At 43.9% G+C, this 20,698-nt stretch overlaps 1 protein-coding gene across 1 annotated transcript; it reads left to right on the forward strand.

Annotated features, from left to right (window-relative positions):
- Positions 1–919: 919 nt before the first annotated feature.
- On the forward strand, positions 920–18,747 carry CCND1 (cyclin D1). Its single transcript, XM_075755384.1, has 5 exons — positions 920–1,376; positions 3,176–3,391; positions 4,061–4,220; positions 9,729–9,877; positions 15,347–18,747. The coding sequence occupies exons 1-5, from the start codon at positions 1,179–1,181 to the stop codon at positions 15,500–15,502; spliced, it is 879 nt and encodes a 292-aa protein (XP_075611499.1). The 5' UTR covers positions 920–1,178; the 3' UTR covers positions 15,503–18,747.
- The last annotated feature ends 1,951 nt before the right edge of the window (positions 18,748–20,698 follow it).

Below are 20,698 nucleotides of genomic sequence, written 5' to 3' on the forward strand. Positions count from 1 at the left end.
GGGCCCCGCCGTTGCACGTCACGCGTGGACAGGCTGTCGTGGCGGTGCAGCGTGTTGGATGAGGCCCCGGCAGGCTGCGGCGGCTGCCGGCACCTCCCTTCCCCCCCCGCCCCCCCCCGATTCATCTCCCTTTAGGTGCTGGAGGAAGCTCTGGCCACCATTTTGCGGCTCTGCTGGGATATTTTTTCTGGGTGGCTGTGAGCGGTGGGGGTGGGGTGCCGAGTGCGGCCTGCCCGGCGTGCACTGCCGCCGACTGCGGTTCGGATTAGCTATCGCCCTGTCGCCTGCCACCTCAGTGCCCCTTTTGGAGGGTAAAGCCTTTAAAGTGAAAGGAAAGACGTTAAAAAAAAAAAATAATAAAATAAAGGAAGAGGGGAAAAAGTACCGTCTTGGCAGAAGGGGGAGACCCCAACTCCTTTAAAATTCTGGCGTGCAGCAAAACCATCTAGGCTGGGAAATAATAGGACTGAGGAAATGAGAGCACGCTTTTTGCTTGGGATCAGCTACAAAGACCAGGGAGTTCAGGTTGGGAGCGCGCCTTTTTAGACGACAGATATCGCAGGTAGGTGTCGGTGACGGCAATAATAATAATTGGTAAGGAACAGCAATGCACCCGTACTGCCCCGCTCCCCCTCCCCGGTGCCCCCAGTAAAATAAACCGACCAAGTCTCCTTGTATTTATATCCCTGCGTGTCTGTGTGTGGCCTAGCCCCATTCATCATTTGGCTCCCGCTGCAGAACTCGCTCCATTTTTAAAATTATGCATGATACACTGAAGAGACAATTTGGGTTTCCCCCACCTCTCCCTTGCCCTTGAAGAAAGCAAGCCCTTGTCTCATTTGCATTTGCATTAAAACCCTGCTCTCTATAAGCTAAGCAAAGGGGAAGGACTTGAAGCCTATGGGATGGCTTTAGGGCTCTGCCCCTTGCTTTTGGCTCTCTCTCTCTCTCTTTCTCATTCTCTCTCGTGCTTTGATCTCTGCTTAACAACAGTAACGTCACAGGGACTATACAGGAGAGTTTTGTTGGAAGTTAGAAAGTTTTGCAGCCTCCAGAGGGCTGTAGCGGCAGTAGCAGAAGCAGCATCCAAGGGACTCCTGGAAGGGGAAGAGAGAGAGCGAGCGAGCGAGCGACTCAGTCCTGCTGCAGAAAACTGACTCGAGACGACGGAGGCAGACATGGAACATCAGCTGCTGTGCTGCGAGGTGGAGACCATCCGACGAGCCTACCTAGATGCCAACCTCCTCAATGACAGGGTGCTGCAGACAATGCTGAAGGCGGAGGAGACCTGCTCGCCCTCCGTCTCCTACTTCAAGTGCGTGCAGAAAGAAATCTTGCCATATATGAGGAAAATAGTTGCCACTTGGATGTTGGAGGTTTGTATCTTTGGGGGATTTTCTTTGCAAGCTTCGGCACCGAAATGAATTAAGGCGGAGAGCTGCTCCCCCATCTCCTGCCGCTCCCCGGCCCCCCCCCCCCCCATCCCGAAATAAGTTCCCCGGCGCGGCACACGTTGCTCTGGCTTCGGAGACGCCCGCGTGTAACGAGGGGACGCGGGCCGGGGTGACGATCGCCGCCGCCGTTATCGCCGCGTCTTTATCCCCGCTGCAGCCGTCAGGTCCCGCCGCGGAGGGGCGGCGGACGACAACCCCCCCCACACCAGCCCCCACCACCACCCCCCTTCCTCCCCCCCACCCCCGGTCTCCGCTCCGGTACACCGCGTCGGGGGGTCGGGGGGTGCCCCGGCACCTTTCCCGGCCGTCGGGGCGAGGCGGTACCGGGGAGCGCGGGGCAGAGCCCGCTCGGTGGTACCCCCCGTCCGCCGCCCCGCCGGGGAGCGGCCCCGGCTGCCGAGCCCCCGGCCGCGCGGTGCGGGGCCGCCGGGAAACCCTGCCAGTTAATTTTTTCTGGGGATTTTATTTTAAATTAATATCCTTGTACACGTATGCAAGTGGCTGCCCGTGCCAGTATTATGCGCCATCTTTGTTCTTTTATTTGCAAAGCAAAAGTGTTTATTAATCGGGAGAAAAATTAAGAAAGTCCCGGGGAGCAAGCCAAGGGTGTGTGTTGCGGGGGGGAGCGGGGGAAGGGGGCCGGGGGAAAGAAGGTCGGGGGCCGGGGGACCCCGCTGGGGCTGCGGGCAGGGGGACCGGCCGGAGGGGCTCCGGCATTTCTTGGGGGAGTCGCAGGGTGAAAGTTTCTTTGTTCAGCGCGAAGAGAGGCTGGAGCAGTGGTCACCCCTCAAAGGCACGCTTGTGCTGCGGCGGCGAGCTGCAAGGTCGCCTGGGAAAAGCGAGTCGGAAAGGGCCTCGTCCCCTGGCGGGACACGTCTCGGGGGGCTCCCAGCGGGAGCCCCAGGAGCTGGGCTACATTTTCATGCCTTTTCGGAAGCCCTGGGCGCCCGCGATCTATTTTTAATTAATTTTTGAAAGAGCAGCGCCCTGCCTCGCTCTGGGAAATGTCGCGCCCGGCTGTGCTGCAGGGCGAGAGAGGGAGGCGATGAATTTCACTTCGGGGGGCCTCCCCGGAGCCCCCCAGCAGGACCAAAGGCACGGGGATCGGTAAAGGACCCCCGCCGCTTCATTTTCAACCTTTTTTGAGAGCTCGAATGATTTTTTAAATATTTTTAAATATTTTTTGAAAAGATGACGTCTGGGGAAATGAGGTTGGACGCCACCTTTGTGTCTCGACCAGAGAGGGGAATCGGCAGCACAACGGCAAATTAGATGAAAAAATAAAAGCGAAATAAATAAATCCGGGACAAGCCCGGCTCTGCACCCCATTCCCAGACACGGGGGCTCGCATTTTCCTCCGCTTGCCTTTTTCTTTCCTTTTTCGAAATTTGTTCTAGGGACTGGAAAGATGGGGACAGACCTCTTCTTCGATCCCCCCCCCCCCCCCCTTTTTTTTTTACCATGAATCGCCTACGGATTTCTAACGCCACATTTCTCCCCACTTTGTCACTCGTGACTTTCTCTTTCATTTTCTTTGATGCCTCTGTTTTTCCCTTATTTATCCGTTTCCCCCAACTGCGTTTCCCCCCCCCTCCCCGTCTCCTTCAACCTTGCCCTGCAAAGCCTGGGGGGCCAGGGAGGAGGGAGGACGAGGGCGGTGGGACAAGCCCCGCTTTCGCCTGTATTAAATTATTCTTCAACGATCTCTCTCCTTCTTCCAGGTTTGCGAGGAGCAGAAGTGCGAAGAGGAAGTTTTCCCCTTGGCTATGAATTATTTGGACAGATTTTTGTCGTTTGAACCCCTCAAGAAAAGCCGATTGCAATTGCTCGGAGCTACCTGCATGTTTGTGGCTTCAAAAATGAAGGAAACTATTCCTCTGACCGCAGAAAAACTGTGCATTTATACAGATAACTCCATTAGACCCGACGAATTACTGGTAATTTCACGTTTAATCACCTCAGGAAAAACAACACAAAACAAAACAAAAAACCCCAAACCAAACCCAACGATTAGCAAGCCCCCCCCAACACCGGGGCAGGCGGGCTGGGGGCTGCCTCCCCACCGGCGGAGGTGCCGGCGGCGGGCGGGAACCGCTCTCCGCGGCCGCAGGAGCTGTAGCCCCCGGGAGGAGAGCGGGGTGGAGGGGTGTGGGTGTGGGTGTACCGGGGCCGTGCCGGCCGGGCGCCCCCCCCCCCGCTTCCCCGGCCGCCCCCCGCGGGCTGCCCCGGCCGGACCCGCCGCCACCGAACGGCTGCGCGCGGCGCGGGCGCCCCCTGGCGGCTCCGCTGAGGGGTTGCGGCGGGCCGCTTCCCGGCCTGGGGCGGGGGGGGGGGGCGCGGCTCGATGTCCTCCGGCCACCGGCCCCTGCCCGCGCCCCCCCCCCCCCCCCGCCTGCGCCGGGGCTCCGCCGCGGGAGGATTCTTCCCCTTCCACACCCCGCACCCCACCCCGCCCAGCCCCGGCCGGGGAAGCGGGCTCGGCCGAGAGCTGACTCGCCCAGCTGCGGATACTGCTCGTCCGACCGTGTGTGAGCGGAGCTAACCACATTTTCCCTCTTCTCCTTCCTCTTCTCTTCTTCCCCCTTCCTTCCCTCTTGTCTTTGCAGCAAATGGAGCTGTTTCTGGTGAATAAGCTGAAATGGAATCTGGCTGCAATAACCCCCCACGATTTCATTGAACATTTCCTTACTAAAATGCCTCTGGCAGAGGACACCAAGCAGATCATCCGTAAACATGCTCAGACTTTTGTGGCTCTGTGCGCTACAGGTATGAGCCCTGCACGTTAAGCAAAGCGTGTTGCTCCCCTACACGCACCTACCCCCCCGGCTTGTAAAGCTTCCCGTAGCTGTGGTCTAAAGCGAGCTCACAGAGCCGTGGGGAGGTAGTTTAAGCCCCGATTATTGCCCCTTGTTTGCAGAAGGTGGATTACTTTGCAGAGGTAAGTTTTTTTTTAGAAGATATTTTGCTTCTGAGTTGAGTATGTGGTGCTGTCAGGGAGGGAGAAGTCCCCCCCCCTCTTTGTAGCGTAGCCGTGGAGTCGCAGCTCGGCACGACACGATTTCTTCACCTCTGTACACCGGGTTTTCGGTGGGGGCTGCAAAAGGCTTACTGCCCATATGGGGAGTCCCTCCGTGTGCATTCATTCTTAAGACAGTTTTTAAAGGCGGAGGGAGATTTTGCTCGTGAATAGCTCTGCGTGGGGGTTTTAAAACTTCCCTCTTCAAGTTGCCTCTTCCCCCCCCCCGCCCCTCCTCGGTGGCTGGTGGATTGGAGGAGGGCCACGCGGCACAGAGGCTTTCCTGGCACCAAACCCAGCCGCTGCCATCTGCACCCTCCTGACCACGTGCTGTGCCGAAGCCATGTGCGGGGCCGGCCTCCAAAGACGCCGACTGTTCGCTAGGCCAGGTTTGCAGAGGCCTGATCTTTGGTTTCAAGGGCACCGTGCGTGCGCGAGCGCCGGTTCTTTGAAGTTCCGTGTTTGCATGTGGACTGCGTGTGTATGCATTCGTACGTGTACCGGCTTTACCTGCTGAACCCTAGCAACTGGGAAGGAAAAAAAAAAAAAAAGTTTTAGAAGAGTCTTTCTGTTCTCCAGATCTCACTGTTCCCACAGGACAGAGTGGAGGAGCAGGGACAAAAGAAGTTCTAGAGGGAAGATACTCTGTTTAAGCAAAAACGTGTTCAGCGCGTTTATTCTTATAGTATGGCGAGACCAATCCAGGAGTGGCAAGAGAATAAGGAAGAAAAAGCAGCCAAAGCAAATGTTCTTTTGCAGTAGCACGTAAAGAGGAATGCCAGACACTGCTCTGTTGACACTGGTAAAAACTTAGTGTAAAGGAGATACAGTGCTTTAATAAATGTTAATATTCAGTAGCATTTTTGAAAAAAAAAAAAAAAAAAAAAAAAAGATCAAGCCTGCATTTGGACTTGAGAAGAGGTATCCACACTGGAAAACCGCGGTGGGATGTGTGTGGTCAATGGCACAAATTAATGTTGTGTAGCCTAATTTCCAGAGATGGATTTGGTAAAAAGATTGAAGAAAGATTGCAGGCACTGACTCAGAAGAAAAATTTTATTTCACAGAATCGGCCCTGCTGCAAGGCCTAAAGATAGAACGACCAAGCCATAAAAGAGAAATTTATAAACACTGGCATTGCTCTTCATCTTGGGCCTAACATCAGCATAACGGGCAGTTCGTAAATTAGATTGCCCGGAATAACGCTCGGTCTTGGGAGCGCTACAACCTTCAAACAGCCTTCAAACTACCTGCAGCAACATTTTGGGAAAAAGCAGACATAACTCTCCGTGCCAGATTCTACCAGATAAGACTGCTGCGACTCCGAACGCGCGATTTGCTAAGTTTGAAGCTTCCTCGGCCGTTAGCTAAATCCGAACAGCTACCCGGCCTCCCCTTTGGATATGGGGATGTTTAACCTAGGTTGTTGTGTTGGCAATGACAGGGATGAAAACAAGAGTAGTTCAAAGGTTGGAGACTTGCTAAGAGTCCAGTACTTTGATCTACTGTCGGTGTTGTTATGTTTCTTTTAGGAAGCACATCCAGAGCCTTTATTTAACACTGCTACGCACCACAGCTGGAGAATGGATCAGTAAATGAGAACCATGTTCTGAGAGTTTTACTTAGCTTTTAAAAAAAATAGTGCTGAGTTCACCAGAATTGGGGCCCTCTTCAGCTCCCTACTGAAGTTGGGAATATTGCCTGGGGAAGGAGTGCTCAGGAAGGCTGCCGCTAGGCTCTCTATTTTTATTGTTATTTTTGGATGTCGAGATTTTCTCTACCTCTTGCTTTCCTCATGACTTCTTTGTTGGCTAGTGAAGATCACATGTGGCTTAAGTAGCATCTGGACTTTGCTTTGCTGTTGCTGGGTTGTGTTGTATTGCCCCTTGCCAAAATGAACCTAGATGGACTGCAAATGCGTTGTGCTGCCTGGATGCTGTGGGGCCCGATCCAAAGTCCACTGGGAACACTGACACTCGCTTAAGCGGCCTCAGGGGCAAGTGCAGTATTTCCTTTGCTTGAAGTACAGCCTGTGCCCTCCCGTAAAGGAGGGTCTCCTAAGAAGAGGCAGCAAAATAATGCTTGCTTAGAAAATAAAATCTCCGCCAGTTGGCTTAACAAGGTGAAAGCTGTGGAAGTGTTTGTGGATGAGCGTGTATGTGTTTGCTCCAGAAAGAGAAGGTTACGCTGCAAGGTGAAGTTGAGGGGAATTCCTTCTAAGCTCCCTCTTCAGTTGTCTGGCTAGTAGAAGTGGATTTGTTTGATTTGGTTTAGTTTTGAAAAATCCATTTTCACCAAAGGACGTCTTTGTGCTGTGGTAGGTTCGGGAGAAAAAGTGAAAAAAAAAAAAATTACCAGGGGTTGTTTGAAGTTAACACATAATTGAGCTTAATGAATGGGGCTTTGGCATGGCCGAGCAAGGCAGGGAGAGCTCAAAAGGAAGCAGGCCTCTTTTGGCCCAAGTTAAGACCAGTGTTGAGGGAGAACTGCAGCTCTATACAAGCATAACAATGAATAGCAACAAATATTGGAGCTTCAGCATTTCATTATGTTCCTCTGGTTATCAAAACATACCAGGCTCCTTTTATATTATTATTGCTATTGTTGTTGTTGTTGCTTTCCTCCTGTCCGATGGAGAAAGAAAGATTCCCCTTTGAAACAAGCGTGTTACAATTCTCCTATTCTCTGGCCTTTATAAAATTGGAAGTCTCAAGGTATGTGACCAGTTGGAACCTGTTGCATCTTGCAGCAAGTGATTTATGTTCGCAGTTTTGATTTGCCTCAATGAAAAGATTTTCATTCATAGCCCCCAGCTCTCCAGACGGATGGAATTGCTGCTCCATTTAAAAAGGAAAAGGGGTGACTCGCCTTGTTAGGAATTTTTTTTAAAGCGCTGCAGCGCCTATATGCCTGCTTTGTCCTCCCTTCAGGGTGGCTGGCATTCTTCTCTCTCCACCCCCTCCTCTCTCTCTCTCTCTCTCTCTTTTTAACAACGCTGAAGTTGTTTATTCTTTTTGGATGAAGTCTCAGATAGGCTACTGGGGATGTGTGCTTCAATTGATGGGGCCCCCTACCCCATTGTGGCTGTGTCAGGTCTAATTCATCTCACCGAAGCCCCCTTGTTCCTGAGCGCTCAATAGCGCAAGATGAGGCGATGGAGGCTGACAATGATGCCACACTCTTCACTTGGGGGCATCCAATTACAGGCGAGAGGGGCCCCCTGATTAATATGCTGAAATTAGTGGCCTCTGCCACAAATAATTCCTTGTTGAGTTGCAACAAAAAGGCAGTCCATGCTGCTTGTCTGGAGTGGTTATAGGGACAGACACAAACTGGTCATTTAAACTTCATTATCACTTTTCCACCTTGGAAAGAATGAGGGTGTGACCATGAATTCATGTTCTTGTTTACTGCTCCGTTTAAAAGAAGAACGCAAATATTAATCCCAAACGCGATCCTGTCAGGACAGACTCATTAAACTGACACATTTTGGTCATGTTCTGTTTGTGGAGCTCGGTCAATAGTGTCGGGAACGCGCGGCCACCATACCCCTCCGAGCAACCCAGTCTTGGTGGAATTCATGCTCGCCTACTGAAATCCCTCGTTTCTTAAGTCTACCTGCAACTATCGGTATTTCAGTCATGGGACTGGCTTTGGAATGCGTGTAGTGTCAATAAGCGGTCTGGACTACTTTGATTTTTGGGAAATGACAGAAGCTTGCTAGAAGGTAGGCATATTTGTATCTGCCCGGAAACGGGCAGACGAGGAAATGTGGATAAGCTAAATTTATTTTAAGCACGGTAACATAAATGAGATTACTTTAGATCAAGCTTGCCTTTTCGCTGGCAGTGCATCACAAAAGTTTGGCCACAATTCATCGTATCAGTTTGATTTTGAAGGTTCATAGAACGCTGGGCGAAGTGCCCCTTTGAAGGTGGGTATTGGTCAGGGCTACAATGGAGTGTCAGAGGTATATGAATAGGTTCAGAGAGAGGACTTTCAGAGAGTCCCGAAGTCTTTTAGTTTCACTGGTAAAACATTTACACAAAAGTTATTTTATCATAATAAAGGAGATGCATGATTTAATACTTAAACTGTTCCACTGAGCCCTCTAAGCTGTCCATTCCTTTGATTTCATTCAAGGGTTTGACAGATGGTTTATATTTTTTCAACCCAGAGGAAGTTGTATTCTGATAAAAGCTAAAGGAATGTATCTCAGGTTCTCATGTATAATGTGGCATTTCCCTTTCTTCCTCACAAAATTGGACGTTTACTCGTGCCACTTACTTCCTTTGTTTCTGATTCTCCTCCAAGGTGTACGCTGCCACGGATCAAACGCATTCCTGTTCAGCAGAAAGAGTCTTAGCATTAAAATGTGGATTATTCTTATTAAAAACAAAACAACAGAACAAACCAAAACCCAAACCCGTGCTAAATGGCAGAGATAGCCCCTTAAGGAATCATGGGAGTGGCTTTGTGGAGAGACCTACAGCAATGCAGTCTGGAAGGGGGCCCAGCCTCTTGTCAGCATGGTGTCACATCAGAATGTAACTGATTGTCCGCCAATTCTTGGGACCCCCGTCACTTAGTTATGCCACATTTACATTAAATCCCTGTTGCCAGGATGGATGGCAGCCACTGACAAGAGACTAGGTTGAGACAAAGCGTTTTTAAGATGAAACCTTAATTTAAATATGGATTATCTGCCTCCTGACAGGGTTAAGCAGTCTTTCTCTTTCTTTCTTTTTGTTGATGTTGTTGTTCATTAAAGCTATATTCCTTTGAATGTCAGTGCAAAGGTTTCTGCTTTAAAGGGCTCGAGGACTCCGTATTGGAGTGCACCTAGGATCTGATCATGCGAAACACTTCAGAATGCGAACAGGTTTTCTCAGATGTATAGTGCCATTGACCCCAGTGGCATTATTCACATGAGCAAAGTATTTTAACATTTGAAGAATGGGGGCCCTGCTTATGATAAAAATACCTCGAAGTGATGACTGGTCTCCCAGGCTTAGTGCTGGGAAGGGCTACTCGCTGAAGTACGGTTGCTCCTGTGGATAAGTGTTTACAGGTTTGGACCTGTAACAGTTCAGAGCAGGAGGCACCTTTCTGCTCACAATTTTCCCTTTTCGGATGCAATAGTTGGCAGCTGAAGCCGTGCTGGTAGAAGAGTGTATGTGTACGGGCAGGCTTCTCCTAAAGCAATCATTTCAGTCTTTTTTTTTTTTTTTTTTTCTCTCTCTTCTTTCTTCATACAGATATTAAATTTATTTCAAACCCACCTTCCATGATCGCAGCTGGCAGTGTGGTAGCAGCTGTGCAAGGCCTGCATCTGGGGAACACTAACACTTTCCTCTCCTATCAATGCCTCACACATTTCCTATCACAAGTTATCAAATGTGATCCGGTAAGTGACTCTTGCTCTCGGTTGATCTCCTGCCTTAGAGTTTTAAGAATGAATGCCTGCTTACTGCATAGTAGCTAATCTGACAGTAAATCTTGATAAAAGTCAAACCTCGGAGTGGGGTTTTTTTTGAACATGTTCTCCTGTGTCTGTCCTAGTTATTTAGCTGTCGTTATATCCATTAATAATCGGTGATTACGCTGCTGCAGTTCGCTGATAGGAATGCCACATCCAGCTCTAATGTTTGTGAGAGAGGCGTATCTGACAAAGCGAAGGAAACCCTGCATCGATTTAGGACGTTGCAGAGGTTGGGTTTGGTTGTAGGTAATTAAACCAGGAGTCTATGGAAAAACAACACTGTGAAAATAAGACGAGGAAATAGTTACTGAGATTGCAATAAATAGACCTCGTGGTATCTCTGACCTTATCTTTGACCATTCTTAAGGCCTTTTATTGTGCCAAGTGGTGTGAAAAAGCCCTTCTTAAAAGAGTTCTAATGATCTAATTTGGTTTATTACGTGCTAGACCTGCACAGTAGCTGGTATTGAATTCCTTGTTGGAACAAATGCTTGTCCCACGACTTTCTGACAAGGTAGATGGTCCTCACAGGACTCTCATTTTGCCCTGCAGCTTCCAGGAGATGCACATCAGTAACTAGTGAGCAATAAACCTTTCATGAGTGAATGGGCCAGGAAGGGAGCCTACAAGGAAGACCTAAAGTCAATGATCCATGTCATAATGGTGTGTGAAGTTGGGGCAGAGTTGAGCTTTGTTTTGTAACAATGTGGAAGACCAATAAATAGATGCTTTAAAAAGGTTCTTGTGAGGTCTCCAAGCGCTGGACAATGAGTCAAATAAAGACAACTCTGTGGTTAGGGGCAGAATCTTTGAGATGCTGTTAAATTATTTTATGTGTTAATAATTTAAATACATAGAGAACTGTATTAGCACAAACACTCCAAAACTAGGTTTGTATAACTGGACTTTGTTGACAGGATTGAGTGACTATGTGAAACAATTGCTTACAAATACGACATCTCAGCTTATTATTGTGCTCACCTTAAAAACGCCTCAGTATTGAGCACGTTGTTTTTGCTGTTTCTACTACTGCAGCTAAAGTAATATGGATCCAGTGCTGACATGTTAAGTACTATAAGAACTTTAAATGCTGAAATAAAATGCTGCTCAGTTTGGTATGGACATGCAATGCTTTTAGTCAGTTTGTGAACAATGTAGATATTTCAGCGCATGGTTGGCCACTATCCCGTGCGGGATATTTAAAGCAGGTACTGAGGAAAAATACGAGGCTTGCTATCTGTTCTGACAGCACCCGAGTCAAACAAAACCATTATTTAATCATTGCTGATACAAAGCATTGAAGTAGATTCTCTCACATCTTGGAGAACAACAGCATGTCCTTATGTGACTTGACTTAGTTGATGACAGAGCTCTTTTAAAAGAAAAGTAGTTTTAGCAGGGAGGAGAATCCTTGCTTATTTCTTCTTTATTGTCCAGAGTCATTGCAAGGCCACAATCTGTATGACCCGAACGTAAAGTTAAGAGCTTTACAAGGAAGTAACTCCCCTCCAGCTTTTGTTGCTAAATATATTTGCGTGTTAGAGCAGCCAGAGTTAGAAGTAAGGGTTTTGTATAGCTTGCTACAGAAAATAAGCATAATAAAATCATACCTATGTATACTGTTACGTTTGTAATGGAATAAGGGAACAGCATTTTTCACTACTATTTCTTTGAGTAGGGAAAACTGCTTGGTTTCATACATGGTATGATTCCCCTGCATAGAGAATTTCCCGTAATCCATGCCTACATAATCCATGGTAACAACTGCTATTCCTATTATCTTATTTCACTAGCCTGTATGTGAAGTTTGTTACTCCACAGTGATGTTCCCCTTGTCAGACCGCACAGATGAATACGCTTTATATTGGATTGTCTTGCAATATTAAGAGCGTGCATTATAACATGGCTAACATTCTCCCCGATTATCTATTAGCTAGAGCAGCTGGTCTGTTGGATTTCAGGTTATATAATTACACTTTTTTACCTTTAGTCTCAAAGAAAGCTGAATCTAAAGTAAAATGAATATCACCTGATTGGAATTCCTTTATGGTTCATGTTTATGTTGGTAGGAGTCCAATTTCCCATTTTGCCTTTGATCAGGGGTAATTAGAAGTCAGATAATCACAATTAGAAGTCTTGGGCTGTCTTCCATCATTCTATTCTTGACCCCATCATCCAAACAGATTCAATTTTACCTGACATTCATTTCCAGGCCAGAAATTTGCTAAACTAGATTAGATTGGGTTTCTGTGCTGTCTGTTAGTGCATTGGAATTCGTCTCCTGCCTGCCCCTACTCAGAGGCACCTTCAAACATGTGCTTGTTATCCAGAACGGGTCAGGCAGTAACAAAGGATTTCCAGGCAGGTTTTTTTTGTTGTTGTTGTTTGTTTCCTTTAGTGTCTGACCCTGGAGTCTGATCATGTCTGCTGTGTGTGTTAAAGGTATTTGACCACATCAGTTAAGCTAGCAAGTCTTTTTTTTTTTTTTTTTTCCACTGAGGAGCTTAATTAATCCAGGAAGGGTTTATGACCTTGAACAAACTGTGGGCATTGAAAATTTGGGTAGTGAAGCAGAAAAGTTGTTGGGAGAAGTTATCAGAGTAATGCACAAGTTTTGTATTTGCTTTTCAGTGGTGAGAAGTACTGAGAATGAAAAAAGCTTTGGTGAGGTTGTTCACAGTGAATGTTGTATTTTGCAGTTATTTCTGCTAACTCTAATACATTCCTGCAGACAAACTATTCATCTGATAGTCATCTGAATAAGAAGTGATTTGAACAAAAAATGCCTAAAACATTAAAAAAAATTTTGTTCATTCAACTGTAGCTTAAGACATAGTCTGTTCATAATAAATTATAAAGATTATGTTTTAAAAAAATAGTTACAACATGCTGTACTCTGAGAATCTCATAGGAAAAAAAATTTCTGTGGTCAAAAAATACCTTTAAATTACATACTCCCCTGTAATTATTCATGACTGGACTCCAGTGGGAGAAGAATAGGTATTTATAGAAATTCTTTTGAATGGTTTTAGTTTTCAGAGCTCAAATATGCTATACACAAATGGTAGGATTAAAAAACCCCAAATGACAAAAACCCCAGCAAAACCCATGAAACACCTCCCTGCACCCCCCCCCCCAAAAAAAAAAAAAGCAGTTTGTTTTACTTTGAAAATAAATTGGCTTTCAGTTTGGAACACTGAACATGCTACCTTATTACAACAGAATTATTCTCAAAAGTGCCTGGATTTGTAAAACCGAAAATATCTAAACCTGTATTCGAGTACTGCTCTTTAATACATCTAATTCCAAGTGTGACTGAGGTACGTGGTACAGGACGTGCAAGCAGAAGCCTTACAGTCAGGATTGATCCGTCATATCTTGAGAAGGAGTGAAAGGACTTCATAGAGATCTTATTGTGCAGGCCAGAGGTATGTAGGAGCCAAAGGCATGATGACTTTAGGATATGAGGCGTTTCTTTTTGTCATTTAAAACGCTGTGTGTCTCTGTCAAGAGGAAATATTACACTAGGGTTTAAACCAGAAAAGGTCATAGGTTATGTGTTTTCAGTGAGCTGTAACTGATGGTCTGATCTGCTTAGAGGTAGGATTAACCTCCCTCCCTCTCAGAAAGGACTTGCAGAGAATTGTTTGCTTGGGTTTCTAATCTTATTTTACCCCAAATGCCATGTGCCCTTATTGGTGGCAGAGGAGATTCTTGTGGTAGTGGAATCAGTGAAAAGCTGGTAGATCACACAAGAAGCCTCTGAATGAAGGCAGAATTGAAACTGGGAAATAAAGAAAACAGCAGGCAGGTCACCCTCTCAGGAAAACAACATTCATTCTCAGTCATGCACATCCTAACACTTTTGACGGCAATTTATCATGGAAGACTGGGTTCACCGCAAGGGCTAACTCATGTCATAGGTTAAATCAGAGAAGGCAATACTGAAAGGAAACTTCAAAGTCCTTAATACACAGAGTTAAATATGTTGGGGGAAAAGCTTACGATGTTTGTTATAAAGATATGAGTAAACAGCATGCTGGAGGAATTTGGGCAAAATAGAGCGTGATTGTTTTGCCTGTTTAAGGCACCGTTTGTGTCGTTGCAATGGCTCTGAGGAACACAACCGTAACTTGCAGAAAGTTGCACAGGTTGAGCTAACAGGCCGTCTCCAATTCGAATTGCTGTGGACCGCTAAGTAGAATTGGATATATCTACTCGTAGTATGGTTTAATGCCTGGTGCAAGTTACCTTTCCCCGCAGGAGATGTGATCCTAGTCGGTGCTTTATGCTTTTAATTCAGCCCAAAGTCTGTGCAAACGGCGAGGCCCTTGCACCCTCCTGAACGCTCAGTAGGATTGGGTGGGCATTCAGCTCTGGGAAAATGCTTCGGAAGCCAGGCAAAGAGATCTCACCCTGACTGAGACGGCCAGGTGAACGCGGTAGCAAACTAAAGCTTGGCAGCACTTCATAATGCAGGGTTACGAAGATGCTTAGTGGTGCTTCTGAATGATCTCTCCATTTTGGGATCATACAGTCCGGTACATTTTTGTGTTCAGATGCTTTCGGAGGTAGAAATCAGTTAGCTAACTTGAGCTGCCCACTGCTGGACATAGCAGCAGTTGGCAGGCAACTTTGGGCATCTACATCTAAATATACATATGGCACTTCTAACAGCTTTCTATTATCAGAACTTAGCCTAGGAAAATCACTGTTTATGACCAGCACTTCTAGTAGACTGTATTGCCAAAATGTTTCTGTGGTAAAAGCAGAAATCGTTACAGCATCAGCAATACTTAGACCAAGCCTGACTGCAGCCCAGTTTCATGTCTTTGCAACTCCACTCATTTAATTTTGATTGATTGACACTGCTGTCCTGTCAGACTGTCCCTGCTTTTTAAAACGTATAAAGGACAGTGAGGTAAAAGATAGTGTAAATGGACTTTTACAGAACTGCTGAAGCGTTAACAGCACAGGCAGAAAAGTAGTAGTGCGAGCTACATCATCTTACTGTGTCAAGGTCCTGCCCGGGGTTAGTTACTACACATGTCATTGTAGTGGAGCATCCATCACATTTAGTTATAGACCTATGGGCCGAGACTAACAACAAAACGCAGTCATGGTTTGTCCAGAGGACCATGTATCGAGACGCTCACCTAGGCCATTGAATAGAAGATGGATCCAGGCTAGCGTACTGCAGAAAATGGGGTAGCTCGTCCAATCTGGTCACTACTCCGTGGTTCTCGTGCTCTTCCCACACTCCTTGCAGTTTGCTGCCCTCCCGAATAACTTGATATTTCTCTTGCTTTTTCAAGAAATGGTATTTGGTCTGTGATCTTGCTATTTTTCTAAAGGACCCTGGGTCTTTTTCTCCTTCCATTTAATCTTCTGTAGGATTGTTTACGAGCCTGCCAAGAACAGATTGAATCCCTCCTTGAATCCAGTCTACGTCAGGCACAGCAGCACAATGTATCTTCAGAAACAAAGACTGTAGAGGATGAAGCAGACCTTTCCTGCACACCTACTGATGTGCGAGATGTGAACATTTAAGAGGACTTCTTCTAATGGGTTTGCTTGGCAAGAAAAGCAGACAAAGAAAGGGCATCTGAGAAGGAATCAGCATCAGGATCTCCCCCCCAGAAACCCTTTTCTCCAGGACATTTTTATACCAGAAGGGAAAACCAGTCTTGTTATATTTTCTTCTTGCTCTGTCTCCCTTCCATCTGTGACTTCAAACAAACAAATAAACAAAAAATACCCCAAAAACTGTCTTAAAAAAAGAAAAAAATAGTATTTGCATTACCCCCAGGGGTTTGTGCTACAAAAATAGAGGATTTTATACAATAATAATCAACTAGTTTTTATATTAAAGTGTTCTTGTCTGTATGTTGTAAAAATAGGCATTAACACACAAAATGTCTCCAGGGGAGGTATTAGATTTGATTTCTTACATATGAAACAAACCAACCAACCATTTTTAAGTAGAAGAGGGTTTTTTTTTTTTAGATAGTAAATGAAATACTCTTTTTTTTTTCTTTAAAAAGCATAGCTTTAACGCAGTTCTAGGCTTTTCTGTATCTTGCTTGCTTATGCATTTAGTCACTTTATAATTCATCTGTAAATGTTTATTTTATTTCCTTAGGTTTTTTTTTATCCTCTTCACCTTATAAATGGTTAACGTAACCCATAAGTTAGTGTATGTTAGTATGCAGCATTATTATATGTTAATCTTTTTTTGTGCCTGTGGATTGCCTGTGCATAAGGCATTTGTAGGGTTCAGCTTAGCATTGTTGGGAAAGGCCAATGTACTACTCATACGATACTCTATTATAAAGAGAAACCGAAATAGTGACATAATATATTATATTTTTGTAATCTTCATATTTTTGTAGTTACCTGTGTAAAATGCTGGTCTGACCCCACAGATATTCAGCCTAATTATGGTCAGGTTCAATCCACAGTTTAGTCTTTTTTTTTTTGTTTGTTTGTAATATTCTAAAACCATTCCATTCAAAGCACTTTCAGTCCATTAGATATAGGAAATACATTCTTTTATTGTGTGGGAATTTTTTTTTAATGGAATGGTTTGGAAATATATAAGTGCTTGTTCGCAAACTTGGAATTGCAAAGCAAGTGCATTTAACTATGGTGTTAGAGGAGAGGTGATTTTTTTTTTTTTTTTTTCCGAAGGTTGTGTTCCAGTGAGAGAAATTGCATTCACAAATTGCCAGGATATCTTCCTATCCTTTTCTATAGAAAAGTTGAAGTTTAGAAATCCTTTGGTGCCAACTCATCTTTATAAATTAGGGGCCTTAAAGGTTCACATATAGGACACATAGTTTAAGGATTGTCGCTAGATGTTTTACAACTGAAGGTTTTTAAACACTAAAATATATAATTTATAGTTAAGGCTAAAAAGAATATTTATTGCAGAGGATGTTCGTAAGGCCAGTATGATTTGTAAAATAATGCAATCGCCCCTTTTAAAAAAAAAAATCTTTCTACCCTTGATGTTGCAGTTTTAACACAGCTTATTAAAGAAAAAAGGACACGCTTCAAAGAACAAACCCAAAACCAAGCAGTCTATTTGGCCCCTTCCTATACATTTTTCAAAAGCAGTCTAACCATGAAAACGCCATAGTTAATAGATACGAAAATTGGAGTACTTGAAAGAAGTTCTTATTCCAGTATATGCCCCATTGTTTTATTTAGCTACAAATAGAAAATTTGCACATCTTGGCTATGTATCTTTTTATTATTATTTTAGAAAGTAGCTGAAGGGACGTGGACATAGCTGTTGAAGTTGATGCTCGAGGAGAATGTGATGGTGAAACGTATGTGAGAAAACTGCCGCTAAGGTGTTGATTGTAAAAAAAACAAAACAACAAAAAAACAACAAAAAAATGAAAAAAGAAAAAAATTTTAAAATTAAAAAAAAAGAAAAAGAGAAAAGAAAAGGAGTGGATGCTCCATTTTTATTGAGCTGCTATGGATAAATTCCCAGCATGGTTTGAAAAAAAAAAAATTAACATTGCTTTTCTGTATCTTTGTCATTGTGTTTTGCTGCTATTTTGTGGATCAGTTTTTTTTTTTGTTATACAATGTCATATACTGCCATGTTATAGGTTTTAATTTTCTCATAGAAGATTATATTATTGACATCATTTTTTGTAGATTTTTTATGTGATCAATTTTTACTTAATGTGATTACTGCTCTATTCCAAAAAGGTTCCTGTTTCACAATACCTCATACTTCAGTTAACCGTGTCTAGACCAGGTTTTAATGTTCGTACACAGTGCCTCATAGTTCTACTGCAAACGGAAATGCATCGAACGTTATTCTGAATGGGTCTCGCGATTTGCAACTAGGTTGCGTTAATTTAAAAACAGCAGACATTTCAGAAGATCAAGTAATGTCAGTTTTTTTGTTATGCATTTTATAAAGCTGGATTCTTTGTCTGATCTGGGGTTTATTATCATAGTAGTTTTAAGCTGTGTTATTAGCCACATTGATATATGAAAGGTGCATTATAATATAACTCTTGTATGCCACCTGATGTGGTTTTCCATCAGTTGGGACACATCATTTGGTATGATAGGTTATCTTCTGGAACTCTAAGTATTTTGTGTGTTTAATCTGTTATGATATACTAGTTTTTTGTTTGGTTTTTTTTTTTTTAATTATAGCATAATGCTAATTTAAAAAGCCTGTAAATCTCATAAATAAGCCAGCTAACAGAGTTGTATGCTGAAGAATAATCTAGCTGTTGCCTGTATGCTGCTAAACCAAAACAGAATTAGAACTCATTTTGAGGCAAATGCAGTTAAGATCCTACATAGTGCATAAATAAAGCATTGCAATGCTACTAGCAGTCGCAGGACCCAGGAGGACTGGATACATTCTGTCCAAATTTCAGGAACATTTCTTACTGCTTACCTCATAAAACACTTCTGTTTGTGGCATCTCTGTGTCTCTGAACCAAACGTGATTATTGAGTTAGTGCTTGTTGGTTATATTATGTGTTACACTGAGTGGCAGTGTGTACTGCAAATTTCTTTATTGTATGTACTAAAAGGCCAAATCCAGATTAAGTGGGTTCACGTGCCAACAGAGATGCTTTATTTGTCACATTATTATAACAATCTGTAGTAAGCAAGCAATTCAGATTTGTACATTTTTATATTGTACTTATTGGCATCACTGGTCTGAAATGCACATTTTCACCAACAGACCTGTAACAGACAAGTTTCCAGCAAAAAAACTAAAGTCTAGAAATAAAATTGGTAAAACCCAATGTGTGCTTGTTGTCGGGGTTTTTTTTATTATTTAATTTATGTCTTCATGAATGCTGAATGGTAGTAACTACCTGATGCAATGAGTAAAGCACATGACATTTTCTGGTCTTGACTCTTTGCTTGTCCTGGTTTTGGCTAGAATAGTTAATTTTCTTCCTAGCAGCTGGTATAGTGTTGTGTTTTGGATGAGAATAACGTTGATAACGCACTTATATTTTAGTTGTTGCCAGTCAAGGCCTTTTCAGCTTCTCATACTGCTCTGCCAACTAGAAGGCGGGGGACACCCAAGAATCTGGGAGGGGATGCAGCCAGGACAGCTGACCCAAACTGGCCAAAGAGATATTCCATACCATATGACATCATGCTCCATATATAACTGGGGGAGTGGGCCAGGAGGAACTAGCTGAGCATTGGCTAGTGTGTGTGCTGTGCATTGCTTGTTTTGCATAGTCTATTGTTATCATTATCATCCTCTTTCTTTTCTGTCCTATTAAACTGTCTTTATCTCAACCCATGAGTTTTACCTTTTTCTTTTCAATTCTTTCCCCCATTCCACTGAGGGGCATGGTGAACGAACGGCTGTGTGGTTGTTGCAGCTGCCTGATGGGTTAAACCACAACAGTGCTTGAATAGTTGCAATGCTGAAAACCTTTTGTCATTATTTTAGGAAACTGTAGGCGTTTTTAGCAACGGGTAGGTGACTGTTACAGTAACGTGTATTTTTAAGAAAGCACATTTTTTTTGCTGAAGATTTTCTTTTAAACATCTAAGGTAATTACTCAAACACCATTTGGTGGTTCTTTTCAATAAACTGTAAATAAAGTAGGTGTTGGTACAGAATGCTGGTTTGTATTTATTTATCAGTTTAAAGTTGTGTGTCCTAGAATACCTTTACAGAAGACAGTTTTTTAAAAAGCAATAAGGTTAACCTGCGTTCTCTCCCTTCCCCTCATATACAACTTTTGCATCTTACTATTGTATCACTAAGATAATAAGGAATAAATCAGAAAAATGTAAAAACCTACTAAAAATACATAAAAAAAGAACTGGATCTAGAAGGACGGGAATTATGTATGGCTATACAGTAAAATGAGAACAAATTATAACCTATGTCCCAATTCACATTGCAAAATATCTCTGAAAACTGGGGACGCATATTATCAATTATTACAAGAGCTGCAGATGACAGAAACAGCTTATTCTTAGTGGAGAACGGTCAAGCTTCTAACCCACGTATTTGACTCTTTACCCTCTGAAAATACTCCTGCCTTAAAAAAAACAATCTATGTAAAACATCAAGCGCTCCTCTCTCCTGTCACAAATTAGAAATCTAGTATCTGCCTCCTGAGCTTCCCATTGACTAAACTTCACATTACAACTGATTCTATGCGGTAAGTACAGCAAAGGAAATGAAAAATGAAACTCCCAAGTTAACACCTAACATGTTAATTATAGTCTAGTGCAAAATGAGTTTGTCTTAGTGCAGTTACCAATAGATGGGAAACCATCTGCATCAGAAGAATCCCAGTTGAGCCTGTATTAGCTTGTCAGCTTCCCAGTCATTTCAGGCAGAAACCTGAACCCTGTGGCTGCCTGTAAAATCAGAGATCAGGTAGGTGAAGTAATACCAGTACGTAGTGTGATCTCTGATTTTTTCCATTTGAAATGGGGAACTCCTCAATATGGTCAAGTTAGACTGGTAGGCCACCAAGGAAGAGTCATATAGCAGTGAAAGAAGATCTAAACTAGATTCACAGTGACTCTAAATACAGATCAAGCCAAAGCTTAAATTGGACTTGCTCATAAAAGACTAATTTTTTCCACCTAGATCTTTTATCACTTTTCTGCAAAATTTCAGCATATTTTAAAGAAAAAACGGGGGAAAAAAAAAAAAGACACTCTTGTATCACTGATGGCTAACCTCGCTGATGTTGAGTGAAGACATTCTTA

The sequence above is a fragment of the Balearica regulorum genome, chromosome 5 (assembly GCF_011004875.1).
Source record: "Balearica regulorum gibbericeps isolate bBalReg1 chromosome 5, bBalReg1.pri, whole genome shotgun sequence".
In the NCBI taxonomy this organism is placed as follows: domain Eukaryota; kingdom Metazoa; phylum Chordata; class Aves; order Gruiformes; family Gruidae; genus Balearica; species Balearica regulorum.